At 47.1% G+C, this 14,001-nt stretch overlaps 5 protein-coding genes across 5 annotated transcripts; 3 read left to right on the plus strand and 2 right to left on the minus strand.

Moving 5' to 3' along the window:
- Positions 1 to 1,084: 1,084 nt before the first annotated feature.
- On the plus strand, positions 1,085 to 2,164 carry GGS25DRAFT_518761 (uncharacterized protein; the record flags this gene model as incomplete). Its single annotated transcript, XM_049263590.1, has 4 exons — positions 1,085 to 1,240; positions 1,308 to 1,533; positions 1,709 to 1,743; positions 1,799 to 2,164. 4 exons carry the CDS (start codon positions 1,085 to 1,087, stop codon positions 2,162 to 2,164), a joined length of 783 nt encoding a protein of 260 aa, XP_049120646.1.
- A 394-nt stretch (positions 2,165 to 2,558) lies between these two features.
- Positions 2,559 to 3,212, minus strand: GGS25DRAFT_518762 (uncharacterized protein; the record flags this gene model as incomplete). The annotated part of the gene is made up of 2 exons (XM_049263591.1): positions 2,559 to 2,577; positions 2,740 to 3,212. The coding sequence occupies 2 exons, from the start codon at positions 3,210 to 3,212 to the stop codon at positions 2,559 to 2,561; spliced, it is 492 nt and encodes a 163-aa protein (XP_049120647.1).
- A 1,238-nt stretch (positions 3,213 to 4,450) lies between these two features.
- On the minus strand, positions 4,451 to 6,269 carry GGS25DRAFT_518763 (heterokaryon incompatibility protein-domain-containing protein; the record flags this gene model as incomplete). The annotated part of the gene is made up of 6 exons (XM_049263592.1): positions 4,451 to 4,708; positions 4,772 to 4,900; positions 5,053 to 5,631; positions 5,715 to 5,978; positions 6,042 to 6,137; positions 6,213 to 6,269. 6 exons carry the CDS (start codon positions 6,267 to 6,269, stop codon positions 4,451 to 4,453), a joined length of 1,383 nt encoding a protein of 460 aa, XP_049120648.1.
- Positions 6,270 to 7,035: 766 nt separating this feature from the next.
- GGS25DRAFT_149655 (nucleoside phosphorylase domain-containing protein) lies at positions 7,036 to 8,642 on the plus strand. Its single transcript, XM_049256381.1, has 2 exons — positions 7,036 to 8,335; positions 8,400 to 8,642. Exons 1-2 carry the CDS (start codon positions 7,312 to 7,314, stop codon positions 8,549 to 8,551), a joined length of 1,176 nt encoding a protein of 391 aa, XP_049120649.1. The 5' UTR covers positions 7,036 to 7,311; the 3' UTR covers positions 8,552 to 8,642.
- A 2,940-nt stretch (positions 8,643 to 11,582) lies between these two features.
- On the plus strand, positions 11,583 to 13,275 carry GGS25DRAFT_149687 (P-loop containing nucleoside triphosphate hydrolase protein). Its single transcript, XM_049256382.1, has 7 exons — positions 11,583 to 11,705; positions 11,764 to 11,784; positions 11,863 to 12,148; positions 12,258 to 12,786; positions 12,871 to 12,979; positions 13,048 to 13,168; positions 13,245 to 13,275. Exons 1-7 carry the CDS (start codon positions 11,685 to 11,687, stop codon positions 13,262 to 13,264), a joined length of 1,107 nt encoding a protein of 368 aa, XP_049120650.1. The 5' UTR covers positions 11,583 to 11,684; the 3' UTR covers positions 13,265 to 13,275.
- Positions 13,276 to 14,001: the final 726 nt, after the last annotated feature.

Below are 14,001 nucleotides of genomic sequence, written 5' to 3' on the forward strand. Positions count from 1 at the left end.
AGGCAGGCAGGCGAGGCAGGCAAAATGCATAAGCATAACGAAAGGGGGGGGAGAATAATAATAACAATAGAAATTTTAGGAACTGGGAAAGACAGACTAGACCGTGACTGCCCACGCAGCTGCCACACAACCAAAAGGAACATTGAAGCAGTTGAGGCCAACGGTACAACAGCAAGTATTCTCGTACCCAAAGTAGGCTATGATTAAAGAGGTCTAGCGTGTCATGCTAGTGTGGTAACACTAGGACTGTTTTCCTTGTGTAGCCATTGAAGATCAATTTCACAGATCAGTCTAACCAACTAGAATCATCTGTGATTGGATATCGATTTGAATACGGATGGGTCGGGTGGCCGGTATTTCCGCAAATTTGCAGCAGAGGTCCTGGCTCTTTTACCCCCGACAGTCGGCGCCCCCTGCTTAGTTTGTGCATTGGTGCTCTTTTTGCTACATGTAACTCGCAACTTCGCTGCCTTACCTTTCTTTGCCTTTCCTGCTTTCCTAGCCACCCCTGCCTGTCTCTGCTTCCGCCCCTCACTCCCCAGTTCTTTTCAGGCTTTTTCCTCCTCCAAAAAACAGCAGTAATATTAAAAAAGCTCTCTTACCAGTCAAGGGTGGTCATTTATGTATTAATTGTCACTAAATTCAACTCCGCCATCCATACGTCCATCCAATCTATCTATCCATTCATTCATTCATTCAAGAAGTCTGCAAGTCTGCAAGTCTGCAAGTCTCCTTCGTCCTGATAAGCCATCCCGCGTCGATCAGCTGCTTTCAGGTCCATTCAACTTTGCCTATCTATCCCAAACGAGCTCGAGATTATTATTGATACGCAGAAGCCCCAGCCTCACCACTCATTTGTGTGGGAATTGCCACCACGTGCAGTCGGCTCCCTTCTTTAGATGGCAAGGCGTATCACCACAATAAATATTCTAACCAATCTCCAGCAGTAAATTTAGTGTGTTTTAGGCACCAGCACGCCCATACCCACGCCCAATTCGCCGTTTATCACCATCATCACGAGCACCCGAGATCTTGGATTGTTAAATTCTACCTGCCCCCAAATAATTATCTGGGGCCGCTTATCATGGCATGCCACTTAGTGGATGAGCCTTTTGCGAATTCCACGACTCTTACCCTACCTGATTCTCTCGATCAAGTCCGAATCACAAGTTTACCTCCGGCAGCTTACTACATTTCAGATTTCATCACGGAAGAGGAGGAGAAGGCTATCCTGGATAAAGTATAGAAATACTTGTTTTGAAGACAGCATTAAATGCCTTTCAGAAGCCCACCTAACCAAGATACAGATCGCATCCGCACCGAAGCCACGCTGGAAGCAACTAACTCATCGACGACTGCAAACATGGCCCTCTGATCTTGTAAACAACAAATTGATAGACGCCCCTTTGCCCGCTTGGTTGAATGATCCCATCGTCACTCGTTTAGGTTCTATTCGAGTTTCGCAAGAGCCCAACTCGTCCGACATATTCTCTAATAGCCCTCACCAGAAACCGAACCATGTTCTAATCAATGGTACGTGAGGAAACTTGCCCTCCTCAAGATTCGACATGCGTTTGCACTTGGTGGAACTAGCACTTTAATCTCGCCTTCACCCACTGCTACCTACACGTCCAAGCTTACTGCAAAGCGATGCTTCTATATCGTAAAACTTAATGTCCCGAGCATGCGTTAATGTATAGGCACGCAGAATATCCTCCCGGTATCGGAATAATGCCTCACAAGGTAAGCAAGTAGTGTTGAAATGATTAGTCCTGATGAACCACTCATTACGGCATAGGACGGGGCTGCTTATCATCCTGTTGTGTGTACTGTGAGCCTTGGTGCCAGCCTCTGTCTCGATATCTACAAATCCAAAGACAACGGAGCTCTGGACCCCGAGCCAACATGGCGAATACTACAAGAACCTCGAAGTTTGCTCATCACTACCAGCACCCTTTATACAGACTTTCTTCATGGCATCGCTGATACCACGGAAGACATTCAACTTTCAAGAGGCACCATTGCTAATTGGGACCTCCTCCGATCGCCTGACGATTTCTCGGATGGCCACAACATACGAAGAACACGTACAAGCTTGACATTTCGCGATGTCATGAATGTATCAAAATTAGGGGGTAAACTTGGACTGCTCCGGAGAAAGTGATGCGTCGAGGCAGATTAAATTTCAAAATATGATGGGTATCATTCTCCATTTTTCTTGCACCTTTTCGCTGCCGAATCTTTCGCCATACCACTTCTTGGTGCCGTTAGCGGTAACACCAAGATTGACCACAACAAATAGTAGAGCACACATCAGAGTCCTGTTGTAGACCTGGCCTTGTGGTGCTGCTACTAATGCCAGTGAAAAATATAATATGCATTCGCACGTATAGTGTGGGCACACCAAATATTGGAACAGGCCGTCTCCTGGAAGTGAGTATTTCTTTAGTTGGAACAGGTAGCTATGACATCTGTACTGCATGGACCATGAACCCAGAAACATAACGGCACCGAGGATGACACCGAATGGGGGTACCCCGATATCGATAGATCCCCTATCAGAGGATTGGATTGCGCCTGTGATTACTCGTCAGTAAACTGTGAAAATCGACGGTGTCATAATACCTACGAGACCCTTCAATCCAAATGGAAATATTTGTGCAGAAATAAAATGAAACGCCCAGTAGCCAATGAACAATCCACATCTTGGAAGATGACGGCCGGATTATGCCCACATACTCGTACAGGCGTCTAGCCCCTTGCAGAGTCATCAGAACCCATGCCAGAATGACCTGCTCCACCGACATCGACGATTGCCGCTCATCAGACACCTGGCTGCGAACAAGCACCTCCAGGATTCCGCCGCGAGTAGCAAACTGAGCCGCCCAGAAGAGGGAGCAGCACAGGGAAAGAACGTAGAAGTGCGCGAACCAGGAATGCGGAACCTTGCCCACCGACGTCACCCAGTCGACGATGCCGAGCAGGAGCCCATTTTCCTCGCCAGCCCGTTCTTCTTCCCCTTTCCCCGTAGCTTTAGCATCTGCCGGCGTCTTCGAGCTTCGCGCGCCGTACCGCGTCAGCAGACGCTGCATCGACTCCGGGGCCGCGGCGATCGCGAACACGGCTGCGGCGGAGAGAACGTAGAAGAGCTGGCAGTACGCCGATGGGCGAAGGCTGCCGGCGTGCGCCAGGATGTCGGGTATTGTTGCCATCCGGGGAGGGGTAGATGGCCAGTATTTTTTTTTTGGGGGGGGGGTCTGCTCAGGTGCTTTTTGCCTTGCCTTGTGAGTTTTGGTACGGGATGCTGAGGACATATGGATGTACAATACATAGGTATGTAGAGGGAATTGGAATTCGCAGGAGCTTTTCTGGTACATGTATGTACTGTACCGAGGTAGGTGTCCTTTTTTGGCTTTGGTGCATTAGCAGGGCTAGTGTGGTATATGTAGCTAAGCCGTCTATAAAAGGGGGGGATCCACTGTGTTGCCTCTTGCCTGAAAATGACAACCGGGTAAATTATGTACTCAAGTCTCGAGCTTGTTAGCCAGTTCAGGATGTTTCTAACCTTAAGTATTTGCGATCTTCTTGAAGCTTCTTTTTTTTAAGTGTCAATCTTTCACCTAGCATGAGGAAAATGATTTGATAGCTGTTTAGCTTGGTACGTTGTTTGGAAGAAGCATTTGTAGATTCTTGTATGCTGTCTTCGGTACTATGCACATCTTTGTGTTGTCTTCAAGATTGGTGTAGGTATATTCAAAATTCCCTTGTAGAAGACTAAGGGGTTAATATATATGTAGGATCTGCGTGTATCCATCCAGTTGCTGAAACGCGATTCATCGTCATCTATCTCTATGAGTCTTCCTCGAATGCAGATATGCAGACAAGTGAACGGGGAGGCATGAGTTGCCAAAACTTGAACCCAAGACCGTTTGGGGATATTTCAGCTCTGAGGTGTACGTGGAAGTTGTAAGCATGGCAGAGTAGTATGCTTGGCCTGTTCAAGACATTGGGAGTTGATGTGATCGTGAGTTTATAAGCTAGGCGCGAATTTAAGCTGGAGGATGCCTAATGAATCATTTCCTCTTCCTTCCTTTTCCTTGACAGGTCTGTTAAACAAGAGAAATGTATTTTTTACACAGTGATCAGTTACGATGCCTATGAAAAACGAGACTCAACCTATTCACCCTTTCTTCTCTACAAAGTAGACACATAACCCTTATGAAACTCTGCATAGTAACTGGAGCCTTTCTTCTTCTTTCTCAATCCGGGTTAATTCATGTCAGGAGTTTCGAGGAGATTAAGGTCAGTGGGCTTGACAAATAGGGGAAAGCTGAGCTTCCTATGATATGAATCTTATACGTCCCATGCATACACAGCCTAAAGCTGTCTGATATCTTATATGCCCTGATATAGTAACATGGCCTGTAATACCGAAGCTAATTACACCTAATCAGACAAGATCTAGGAACTGAACGTGGACTCTTTTTACTCTTAGAACCTCAACATCTACGTCCATCCTAATCCACGGGTCCTCACCAAGCTCCTTGCGGAACTTATCAAGGGTTTCCGGATCCAAGCCCAACGCCGCAAGCCGCGGATCCTCTATGCTAACCTCGCCAATAACCTCATTCTTAAACCCCGATATTAGCCCCCGCGGGAGGAGAACCCCAACAGCGCGAATGTCGGCCGGCAGTGGCCCCAGAACCGCCTACCCGTGCGAGATATCCCCCACGAAGCACTCGCCCACCACCAAATACCGACCGCCTTCCACCGGGCGTAGCAGGACGGGCGCCTCGCAGCCCAGGAGAACGCAGATGACATCGCCGCTTTTCGCCGCGCGCGGTACCAACCCAACGGAATTACTCGCCGTCTTGACGAGCTGCCGGCCAATGGCCCAGCCCTTGATATCCCTTAGTATTCAATCGAGGGTCCCGTCGTCCATTTCACGATCCCTGGAACCCTTCTCATTGCAATGTACACGCCGTATCACCCGCCTAAACACCCGCCAACTTCGGCCGGGTGCTATCGCTAGGTTTGTAGCTTTCGGCGAACTCGTTGCACAAAAGCGTGCGGGCATAAGTATCCACCAGAGACGACGATGTCCCGGGTCACCCTCTTGATAGCCTCCGTGACCTCGGTCGCGGAAGAAGAAGGGACGATGTTGGGTGGCCGCACACCCGTGATCGCCGCAACCACCACGCCGGCGACTTGCAGCGTTGTAGACTCGCCTTGACGACGACGGATGTAAGGAGACAACTGAGACGACGCGTCGGTATGGGTGATGTATTTCCCCGTCTGCGACTTGGCCGACCAGTCCGGCACCCAGCTGGTCCGCGCCAGGTCGTCTCCGAGCTGGCATTCTGCCAGGATGCCCAGGCCCAGTCGTCTTCGCGATCGTATTTTTTGGTGCCTCATCCGATGCAGGGCAACCATTGCGTTTCTTAGATCGTCCCAGGGGATATCACGCTCCCCGCACTGGACCGAGGCCGTCTTTTGGGCTAGATAGATCTCCTGCCAGATCCACAGCCCGCTGAACCATGGCCGTGATAGCAGGTAATATATTGCATCCATATCTTTGTTGTCGAAAGGCAGTATCGCTTTTTCGTCGCCCAGACTAGTATCCACGGCACCCTCTGCCGCAACAGTCGACCACGGAGGGGATTGGTTTGAAAAGGGGGGTAAATTAACCGCGATCCAAAGTGTTGCATCAACACCATGGCGTGGTCGCTGTCGTCCTTTTCCGGACCAAGCCGAACCACGATGCGTGCGGCGCCCCGGTAGATGTCTCCCATCATAGCCACCTGCTTTCCCCTTTCCTCGTTGTCCGACTGATTGATGCAGATGGCGTCGATCCACATGATCCGAGGTTGATCGGGATGTCGAGGATGCCTCAGAGCGTTGTCTAGGTTCTGGGTCGCCGAGATGGTTGGCTGGCGGTCTTGGCCGTCATAGACCAGCCTGGGGTTCTCTTCGGACCCCTAGACATAAGACAATGCCTCGTACGCATCTTGACCAAAGCGCGACTCTTCCAAATTTATCACTATATCGTCGGCGGTGTGGCCAGGATTAATAGTGAGAAGCCTGATGTGATTTTGTGGCAGCGGCGAGTAGACGTATGGGACGATTTTGATAGGGGCCTATTAGGTATGTCAGGATGAGATAGACTGGAACTTGATGTCGAGAAAACTGCGCAGGCATCTCTCCTCAAAGACAACAAGATAATATTCGTTCGTTCCTGAGAAGTCCTGGGCTGTGCCAAGATACCTCATTCTCATCCCCCCCCCCCCCCCCTCTCTTCTACTAAGGTAGCTTGATCTCTCAGCCCATATCGCATCATCCCTACCAGGCACCTGGGTATCTAATCTTTCCGTTTCGTTGTCACATACTATTTTCTGTGCATGTACTTCATACCTTTCATCAATGTTACATGTGACAACTAAGATAAATGGCTCTTGTAAAAATAGAGAAAAAGTATCTAATTTAATATCTAAAGGGTCATGTGATACCCTGACGGATAATGGGTTACATTTCGGTAGTATCGGATTGCGCCGTGCCCAAAATATGTACCTATATGTCACGTGGTGTCAGCACTTGTCAGGTTCAATCTTGATCCCCTAGGCACTCTAGGTAGGCAATCACAGGGGATATAGGTATATAGGTACCTACTATGAAATACACTATCTCCTCATTTCAAAGTTACATGTAATGGATGTAAATTTCTCCCATCATATGCTATCAATGGCTCCTGGGGTTAGGTGAAACGTTTTTGACCCGGAGAGAAGCGCCGCGACGAGAATTCGCCCTACTAGGTATATCCATTCAGGTAGACGAAACGGACTTAACTATGGAAAGAATGCCATCGAGCGTTAGTAAATATGGATAGCCTACGCGCGAACGCAACCTTATGCAAGAAGGATCTACGCCGCTTTATAGCATTCCTGGTAATGGTAAGACATAATAGCTGTATCGACGCAACCTCACCTGCAATCCACCAGTAGCTGCTCCATAGGACCAGCCGCCCTCCTGATTAGCTGCATACCTATGTAGGCATCCACTGGCGAATCTAAGTATAGGCCGAGGTCAACCCTGGGGCGCAATCAGCATGCAGTGGATGAGTCTATGCAACATCAAAGAGCGCGCCAGGATTTGAATCGCCAAGGTATAAAAGGTAAAGTCCATCTGTTACTATTTAACCCCTATAAGATGATGTAGGGGGAAATACTCCTGCTTGATTTCATATGTGCTGTGGCCTTCTCAAATTAAGCAAAGACCCCTTTTAAGCCTACATACAAAAGCTACAAAACCGACATAATGTCCAATTTCAATCAGTATACCGTCGGCTGGATCTGCGCCGTCGATACAGAATTCATTGCTGCCGAGATGATGTTCGACAGGATACTTGAGGAGCCAGACGACATATCGCCCAAAGACCCAAACGGTTACAAGTTTGGTCAAATTGAAGGGCATAACGTGGTCGTCTCTTTGTTGCCGCATTGCCAACACGGCATTTCGAGTGCCACCGCCACTGTGAAGGACATGCTACGGAGTTTCCCCATCAGGCACGTTCTCATGGTGGGCATTGCGGGTGGAGCTCCAAACCTAGACGACGACATTGACATACGTCTGGGTGATGTTGTGGTCAGCTCTCCAGGTTACAGCAATGGGGGTGTGCTGCACTATGGCTATGGCAGGAAGGTGCAGGATGAAGCAGACCCCTTACGCTTCGAAACCACCGGGTTCCTGAACCAGCCACCCATGAGTATGCTGAATGCCATGAACCTACTGAAGGCGACACATCAGATGAAAGGACATCTGATCCAAGAGATCATACAGGAGGCCCTAGGCAAGTGGCCAGAACTTAAGCAAGAACTCAGAAGAAAGCTGGAGCGTCCTAGTATAAAAACCGACAAGCTTTATAAATCCCACGTTATCCACGTCAATGGCCAAACGACTTGCGACAATTGCGGTTACCAAAAATCAACTCTGGTCTCTCGGCCTCCGCGAGACTTGGACGATGATGACCCAGCGATTCACTACGGGCTGGTCGCCTCTTCCGATTCGCTGATGGAGGATGCTAAAATGCGTGATAGGCTCTCAAAAGAAAAGGGTGTGTTATGCTTCGAGACGGAAGCTGCTGGAATAATGAACCACGTTCCATGTATCGTCATTCGTGGAGTATGGTATTATTCCGACAGCCATAAGAACGACATATGGCAAGGCTACGCAGCAATGACAGCCGCTGCATATGCCAAAGAACTTCTCGGCCAGCTAAGACCTGATCGGGTGGAAGCCCAAATAAGGCTTATCGACAGAATCGATGAGGCCTTCTCTAGTGGTTCGTTGGCCTATGTAAAACACTCCCAATACGATCTTATCTAACGAAACATCTTTAATCATAGTGAATAAGGGGGTGCAGAGCATCAAGATGGACCTCCATCAGGACAATACCACCCACTGGCTTTTACCGTCGGGCCCCTCTATAAATCACAATACAGTGCAAGAGCAGCACCACCATGAGACTAACCAGTGGCTTCTACGCAATGGTCCTTAGTCCGCCTGGATAACACGACCTAACGCGTTTTTGTGGCTGAATGATATCCCTGGGCGCAGGACAACCATCCTTAGCTCTACCGTCATCGTAGACTTGGAAAGTACAGAACCCCCCACGACTTTGCTTGATTCCTCCGAATCAGCTCTCTTCCGATAAAGCAACTTGGTCTTTCATCAGTCAACTATACTGCCAGAGAAAGGAACGCTGAACAAAAGTGTATTCGTTGTACTCTTCTTGTCAAGAGAGGCGGCAACAACCATATGACACCATATTGCTTATGCTGCTGCAGGGCTTGATTCGGAACGTTGGCGAAGTCCGGATCATTCTTCACGCGCTTGACCAGCATGAAGAAAAATATCGGGTAGAAGGATTATTACCCTGGATCAAGGCTCTGCGACACGGTGTGCAGCCGATATCCATATCCTGGCCATAAGTCGGCCTAGGGTAGTAGACATTGAGCTCTTTATTAGAAATGGGGTTGTGATGAACAGATTGTCAGTCTTTAGAACGACGCGGTAGATGATGATATACGTGATGATTATATTGAGGATATAATTTTGGGAATGGAAAGGTGTTAGGGACAGTCTGGTATCTAGGAAAATATCAAAGCACTTTGGTTACAAACGCGAATAGTATGTGAGGCCTTTATAAGCCCTTCACTTGTTATGTTACTACGCGACCCGAGTATACAAACTAGACGACTCGGCTTTTGGAATTCCTTACATAGGTACTCCGAACGGCCACTATAGATCAAGGAAGCTGCCGACCCAGTTCCGGTAAACATAACAGGCAAGCCTCGTTTCCATCCAGCCAACCGAATGTCGAACTTTCGAGAACTCACCCAATATTGCTACAGTCTGGTTGCTCTCGTTAAAATAATAATTGACTAGATACAATAATAGTGACTGAGGTAGAGCTTGCGAACTTCTCAGTCTAGGAATACCTCATTTCAGATTGACTAAAGCCGGACATGGCCGTGAGACTTGAGAAGATACCCGCGATGGCAGTGATGACAAAAGTGTGTCTTTCCCACTTGTTGGATCTAGACCATTCCAAATCGTCGCAGGATGCCAGGAAGGCATGTCCTTTGACACATTTCTCACTGTGGTACTAAATAAGTTATGCTGCGGTGGTCGAGTCTTCTGAAAGGTTTCTTTTGTCCTTGGAACACTTTCCGTCCAAAAGTGCCTATGAACCGGGTATCATTTACACAGCCCTGGCAGCCCATGAATGGAAAGAAGAGACAGCATATAAATGATGTTAACACTTGTGGCGACTATCGCTACAGTGCTCTTGAAGCTGTGACAAGCGGAGAGAGCGAGGAAATACTTCGGATGTGTTTGGATAAAGGGGCTGCTTCCAGTGAAAATCCAAACAAAATCCAGACGCTTTTTGAAAAGGGGGCTAATGCAAATTTCCCTGCGAGCCACTTTCTGTGAAAGCGAGAAAACAGCATCAGGATTAAGGGGTCAATATAAGCACTGGGGTGAAGACATCCATACTACTCTCCAGGCTGTGTCATACGAGAGTCAGAAGAGAAAGTACAAGTATGTTCATGGGCTATCGAGTAAAATACGTAAGATTAAATAAATTAAGAGATAGCATCTTCCTTAATCCTCCTTATGTTGTATGAAAAGAAGCTGTCTACATGTGCATGATTATACATTTCCATATGCATATAATGAGCTTTATGACGTTAACGACTACTTACAACTAAGCAGAATGTCGGAAAAACCTTATCTCAGCGTGGCTCAGACTAGGAAGACGGTTTTGCTTCTGTACCTTTTGCGCCACAGCACTTTTCAGCCAATCAGACCTCAGACCCACCCCTCCCACGCAAAACCGTCTCCTAGTCTGAGGCACGAGTGTGATCGTTTATATGATAGCCTCCTACAACAAAAATTGAAATCATCAAAATAACCATTACAATCAAGAAATAAGCACCCAAATTTACTCTAATACGCATAATTACGCCATTGCGAATTCAATACAATTTTTTTGGTATTTTTATGGCGTTTGGTTGTTGGTATATTCCACAAAGTTACATAAGTATCGTCACTCCCATCAGTTGCCACATCAAACTAACGCGATACGCCAAATAGTTTCCCACGCATAATAATGGATAAACAATTGTCTTTTTATAGCCTGTCCAGGCCACGAGAATAATAACGCGTTGAGACGAAATACAGCGCGTTGAACCCAGATGGCACATACCGTACCATCAATCCAGTCAAGCCATTCAAAGAGCCATTCAAAGAGCCATTCAAAGAGCCACGCTCTTAAATAACAATACGAGCGTGGTCGAGGCTAGAAAGAATATGCTTTAAGCTATCAACAAAGTTTGGGATTGATTGGAACATTGTTGGTTATATTATCGCTGAGTGTCAGTGTTATATAATGGTAAAAAATTGGGTTTCTCACCCCTCGAATCAAATAATACATCAACATCACGCCAGAGAAATCAGAAAAAATGCTAACGGGCTTTAGAATATCTATCACTAGCCCTAAGAGCTTGTTTGAAATGGATAGGGCCTTTTGTTGCTTCGCTGTCGCTTAATAGGGGTGGTGATTGGTTTGGTTCAGGGAGCAACCTAAATTTAGGTTTTTGTCTATGTTTTTTGAATCTTTCCACTATAACATATAAAAATTATATACAGGGCTTGAAATGGAATCTATCTACCTCCGAGCGTTTAGAAATTCAGAATATCTATTTTTGTTGTTTAGTTATTGATTATTTCGTCGCAAAGATGAAAAAAATTTGTATGGCGTTTCAGGGAGCAACCTCAAAAATTCACACTCGTGTCTTAGACTTGAAATTTTGACACGACACGCACAGCCCCACAGATACATTGGCACGGTCCATGTCTGTGGTGGCTGTGGTGGCGTAAAAAATTTCAAGGCTAAGCTCGCTAAGATAAGAAAAACCATGGGTAATAATGAGCATTGACATCACTTGGAAAAAGCTTCTATTCTTCAATCTGCCCCACTAAATTATGAACGTGGAATTTCTTAAGGAATCAATTTCACTACAAAACCGACCTGACACTTACTCATACACAACAATCAACACAACAAAAGGAGAGGGAAATAAGTGCTAAAGATCTACTGAAAGAACCGAAAAATAATCATCAAGATGTCGACGACCGTGGAAAAGGTAAGTTGTCCATTGTTTTACGTGCTTGTGGCCGATCGGAGCGCTAATATATTTGTAGATCAAAGAGATCGAGTCCGAAGTAAGTGGATAAGGCTTGAAAAGGCTTCTCGAATTAGGCGCAGGATTCAGGGATGTACTAACGACTCTGGCTAAACAGATGGCTCGTACTCAAAAAAATAAAGCAACTTCATTTCATCTTGGTCAACTGAAAGCAAAGTTAGCTAAACTAAAGCGAGAGCTCCTAACCCCGTCATCCAGTGGCGGCGGTGGTGGAGGTGCTGGCTTCGATGTTGCTAGAACTGGTGTTGCTAGTGTTGGCTTTATTGGATTCCCATCCGTAGGGAAGAGTACTTTGATGACCAGATTAACTGGCCAACATTCAGAAGCAGCCGCGTATGAATTTACTACCCTGACATCTGTACCTGGACAAGTCATGTACAATGGTAGGGCTTTCGCAACTTTATTCGCTACCCTTACCCCCTTAGTGTTCCTCATGAACAACGAAACTATGGATCAAGTCTCCAACTCCAACTCTAACATTGTTTCTCACAGGAGCACCGCTGCAGATGATCGACCTTCCAGGTATCATTGAGGGTGCTAAAGACGGAAGAGGCCGTGGTCGTCAGGTGATTGCCGTTGCTAAGACATGCCATTTAATCTTCATTGTCCTAGACGTGAACAAACCCCTGACAGATAAACGAGTCATCGAGACAGAACTGGAGGGATTTGGCATCCGAATAAACAAACAGCCGCCTAACATTACTTTCAAGAAGAAGGACAAGGGTGGTCTCAACATAAGCAGTACCGTGCCTCTAACCCACATCGACAACGACGAAATCAGGGCTGTAATGGCCGAATACCGTATCAACTCTGCGGATATTGCGATTCGCTGTGATGCCACTATTGACGACTTGATCGACATTCTAGAAGCCAAGAGCCGCAGCTACATACCAGTTATCTACGTCCTCAACAAGATCGACGCGATTAGTATAGAGGAGCTTGATCTATTGTACCGAATCCCCAACGCAGTACCCATTAGCTCCGAGCATGGATGGAACGTTGACGAGTTAATGGAGGCTATGTAAGTCTCGACCGACTTTCATATGGGAATGCGTAGAAACGTAGAAGCGTAGTGCTCACATGGCTAATCTCCTTTCTTACGTAGGTGGGACAAGCTAAAATTGGTCCGGGTTTACACGAAGCCAAAGGGGAAGATGCCGGACTATTCGCAGCCTGTTGTGCTTCGTTCCACTAGGTGCACCGTCGAAGATTTTGTAAGTACTTCCTTCGTCTAGGCAACTTTTCACTAGCACCATCCCTCTAACCAATGAAAAATCACAAGTGCAACGCAATCCACCGAAGCATTGTCGAGCAGTTCAAAACCGCGGTCGTTTACGGCAAGTCTGTAAAGCACCAACCTCAGCGCGTGGGGCTCGCCCACGAATTGGCCGATGAAGATATAGGTACGCACTATTCCTTGCTTACACTCCACTGCCTTTGCAATAATTCTTACAGCATGCTAATCCTGTCCACTTTCAGTCACGATTGTCAAGAGATGAGTGGCTAGAGTTGAAAAGGGGCTAAAACCCTCCACGCGCCCTCGACCCGCAATCATAGATGGCGTCGAGAGGTATCCGGTCAACTTGCCTGCGTGCACAATTCCGAAGTCGCGAGTGCTTTACTAATAAGATGGAAAACTTCGTAATGATACCTTGGAAACTTAGAAACATCTTTCGTCTTATGATGCTGTTGTTGGACAGCTTCAGGAACAGGGGCTTGCGGTTGTCTGCAGATTTGCGGATCAAGGGACAGGCCATAGCCGATGCGGCGCACCAGCAACGGGAAGTATTGTTTGCTTTTTTCTGGAAGCCCGATCATGCAAAGAATGATACAGTAGTGGACGATTTACATGCAAGAATATGAGAATACGTAAAGCCTTGGGCTACGAAAAAAAAATAAAAAGTTGATAAGTTGTAATTTTTCGAGAATATTGTTATATTTCCCCCTTTGCGGGGAAACCCACGATGCACGCATACTTAGGTACGTTGAATTCAGAATGCCCGAGCGTACTCCGCATACTCCAGATACCCAGGGCTGCACATCGTCACCACCTGCATAACCGAACGGGCCTCAGTTGCTGCGGCCATGTCTTCCGACAAAGCGTGGGGATGCATGAGCGGTGCCTTACACTAGCTTTATCTTTATGAGGCCGTTATGATCCCCCCCCCTTTCGCTTGTTCGCTGTACACTAGGCACGATATTCTCTGACTCTTGATTTACGCCACAATGATGAAGA

The sequence above is a fragment of the Hypoxylon fragiforme genome, assembly GCF_022984875.1.
Source record: "Hypoxylon fragiforme strain CBS 206.31 chromosome Unknown GGS25scaffold_2, whole genome shotgun sequence".
Lineage (NCBI taxonomy): Eukaryota > Fungi > Ascomycota > Sordariomycetes > Xylariales > Hypoxylaceae > Hypoxylon > Hypoxylon fragiforme.

Bases quoted from the DNA above. Each gene is read 5' to 3' on its own strand.
- GGS25DRAFT_149655 (XM_049256381.1), top strand. From the start codon at position 7,312: ATGTCCAATTTCAATCAGTATACCGTCGGCTGGATCTGCGCCGTCGAT. The intron at 8,336-8,399 runs GTTCGTTGGCCT...CTTTAATCATAG, and splicing joins CGATGAGGCCTTCTCTAGTG to TGAATAAGGGGGTGCAGAGC.
- GGS25DRAFT_149687 (XM_049256382.1), top strand. From the start codon at position 11,685: ATGTCGACGACCGTGGAAAAG. The intron at 11,706-11,763 runs GTAAGTTGTCCA...ATATATTTGTAG, and splicing joins TGTCGACGACCGTGGAAAAG to ATCAAAGAGATCGAGTCCGA. The intron at 12,787-12,870 runs GTAAGTCTCGAC...TTTCTTACGTAG, and splicing joins GACGAGTTAATGGAGGCTAT to GTGGGACAAGCTAAAATTGG.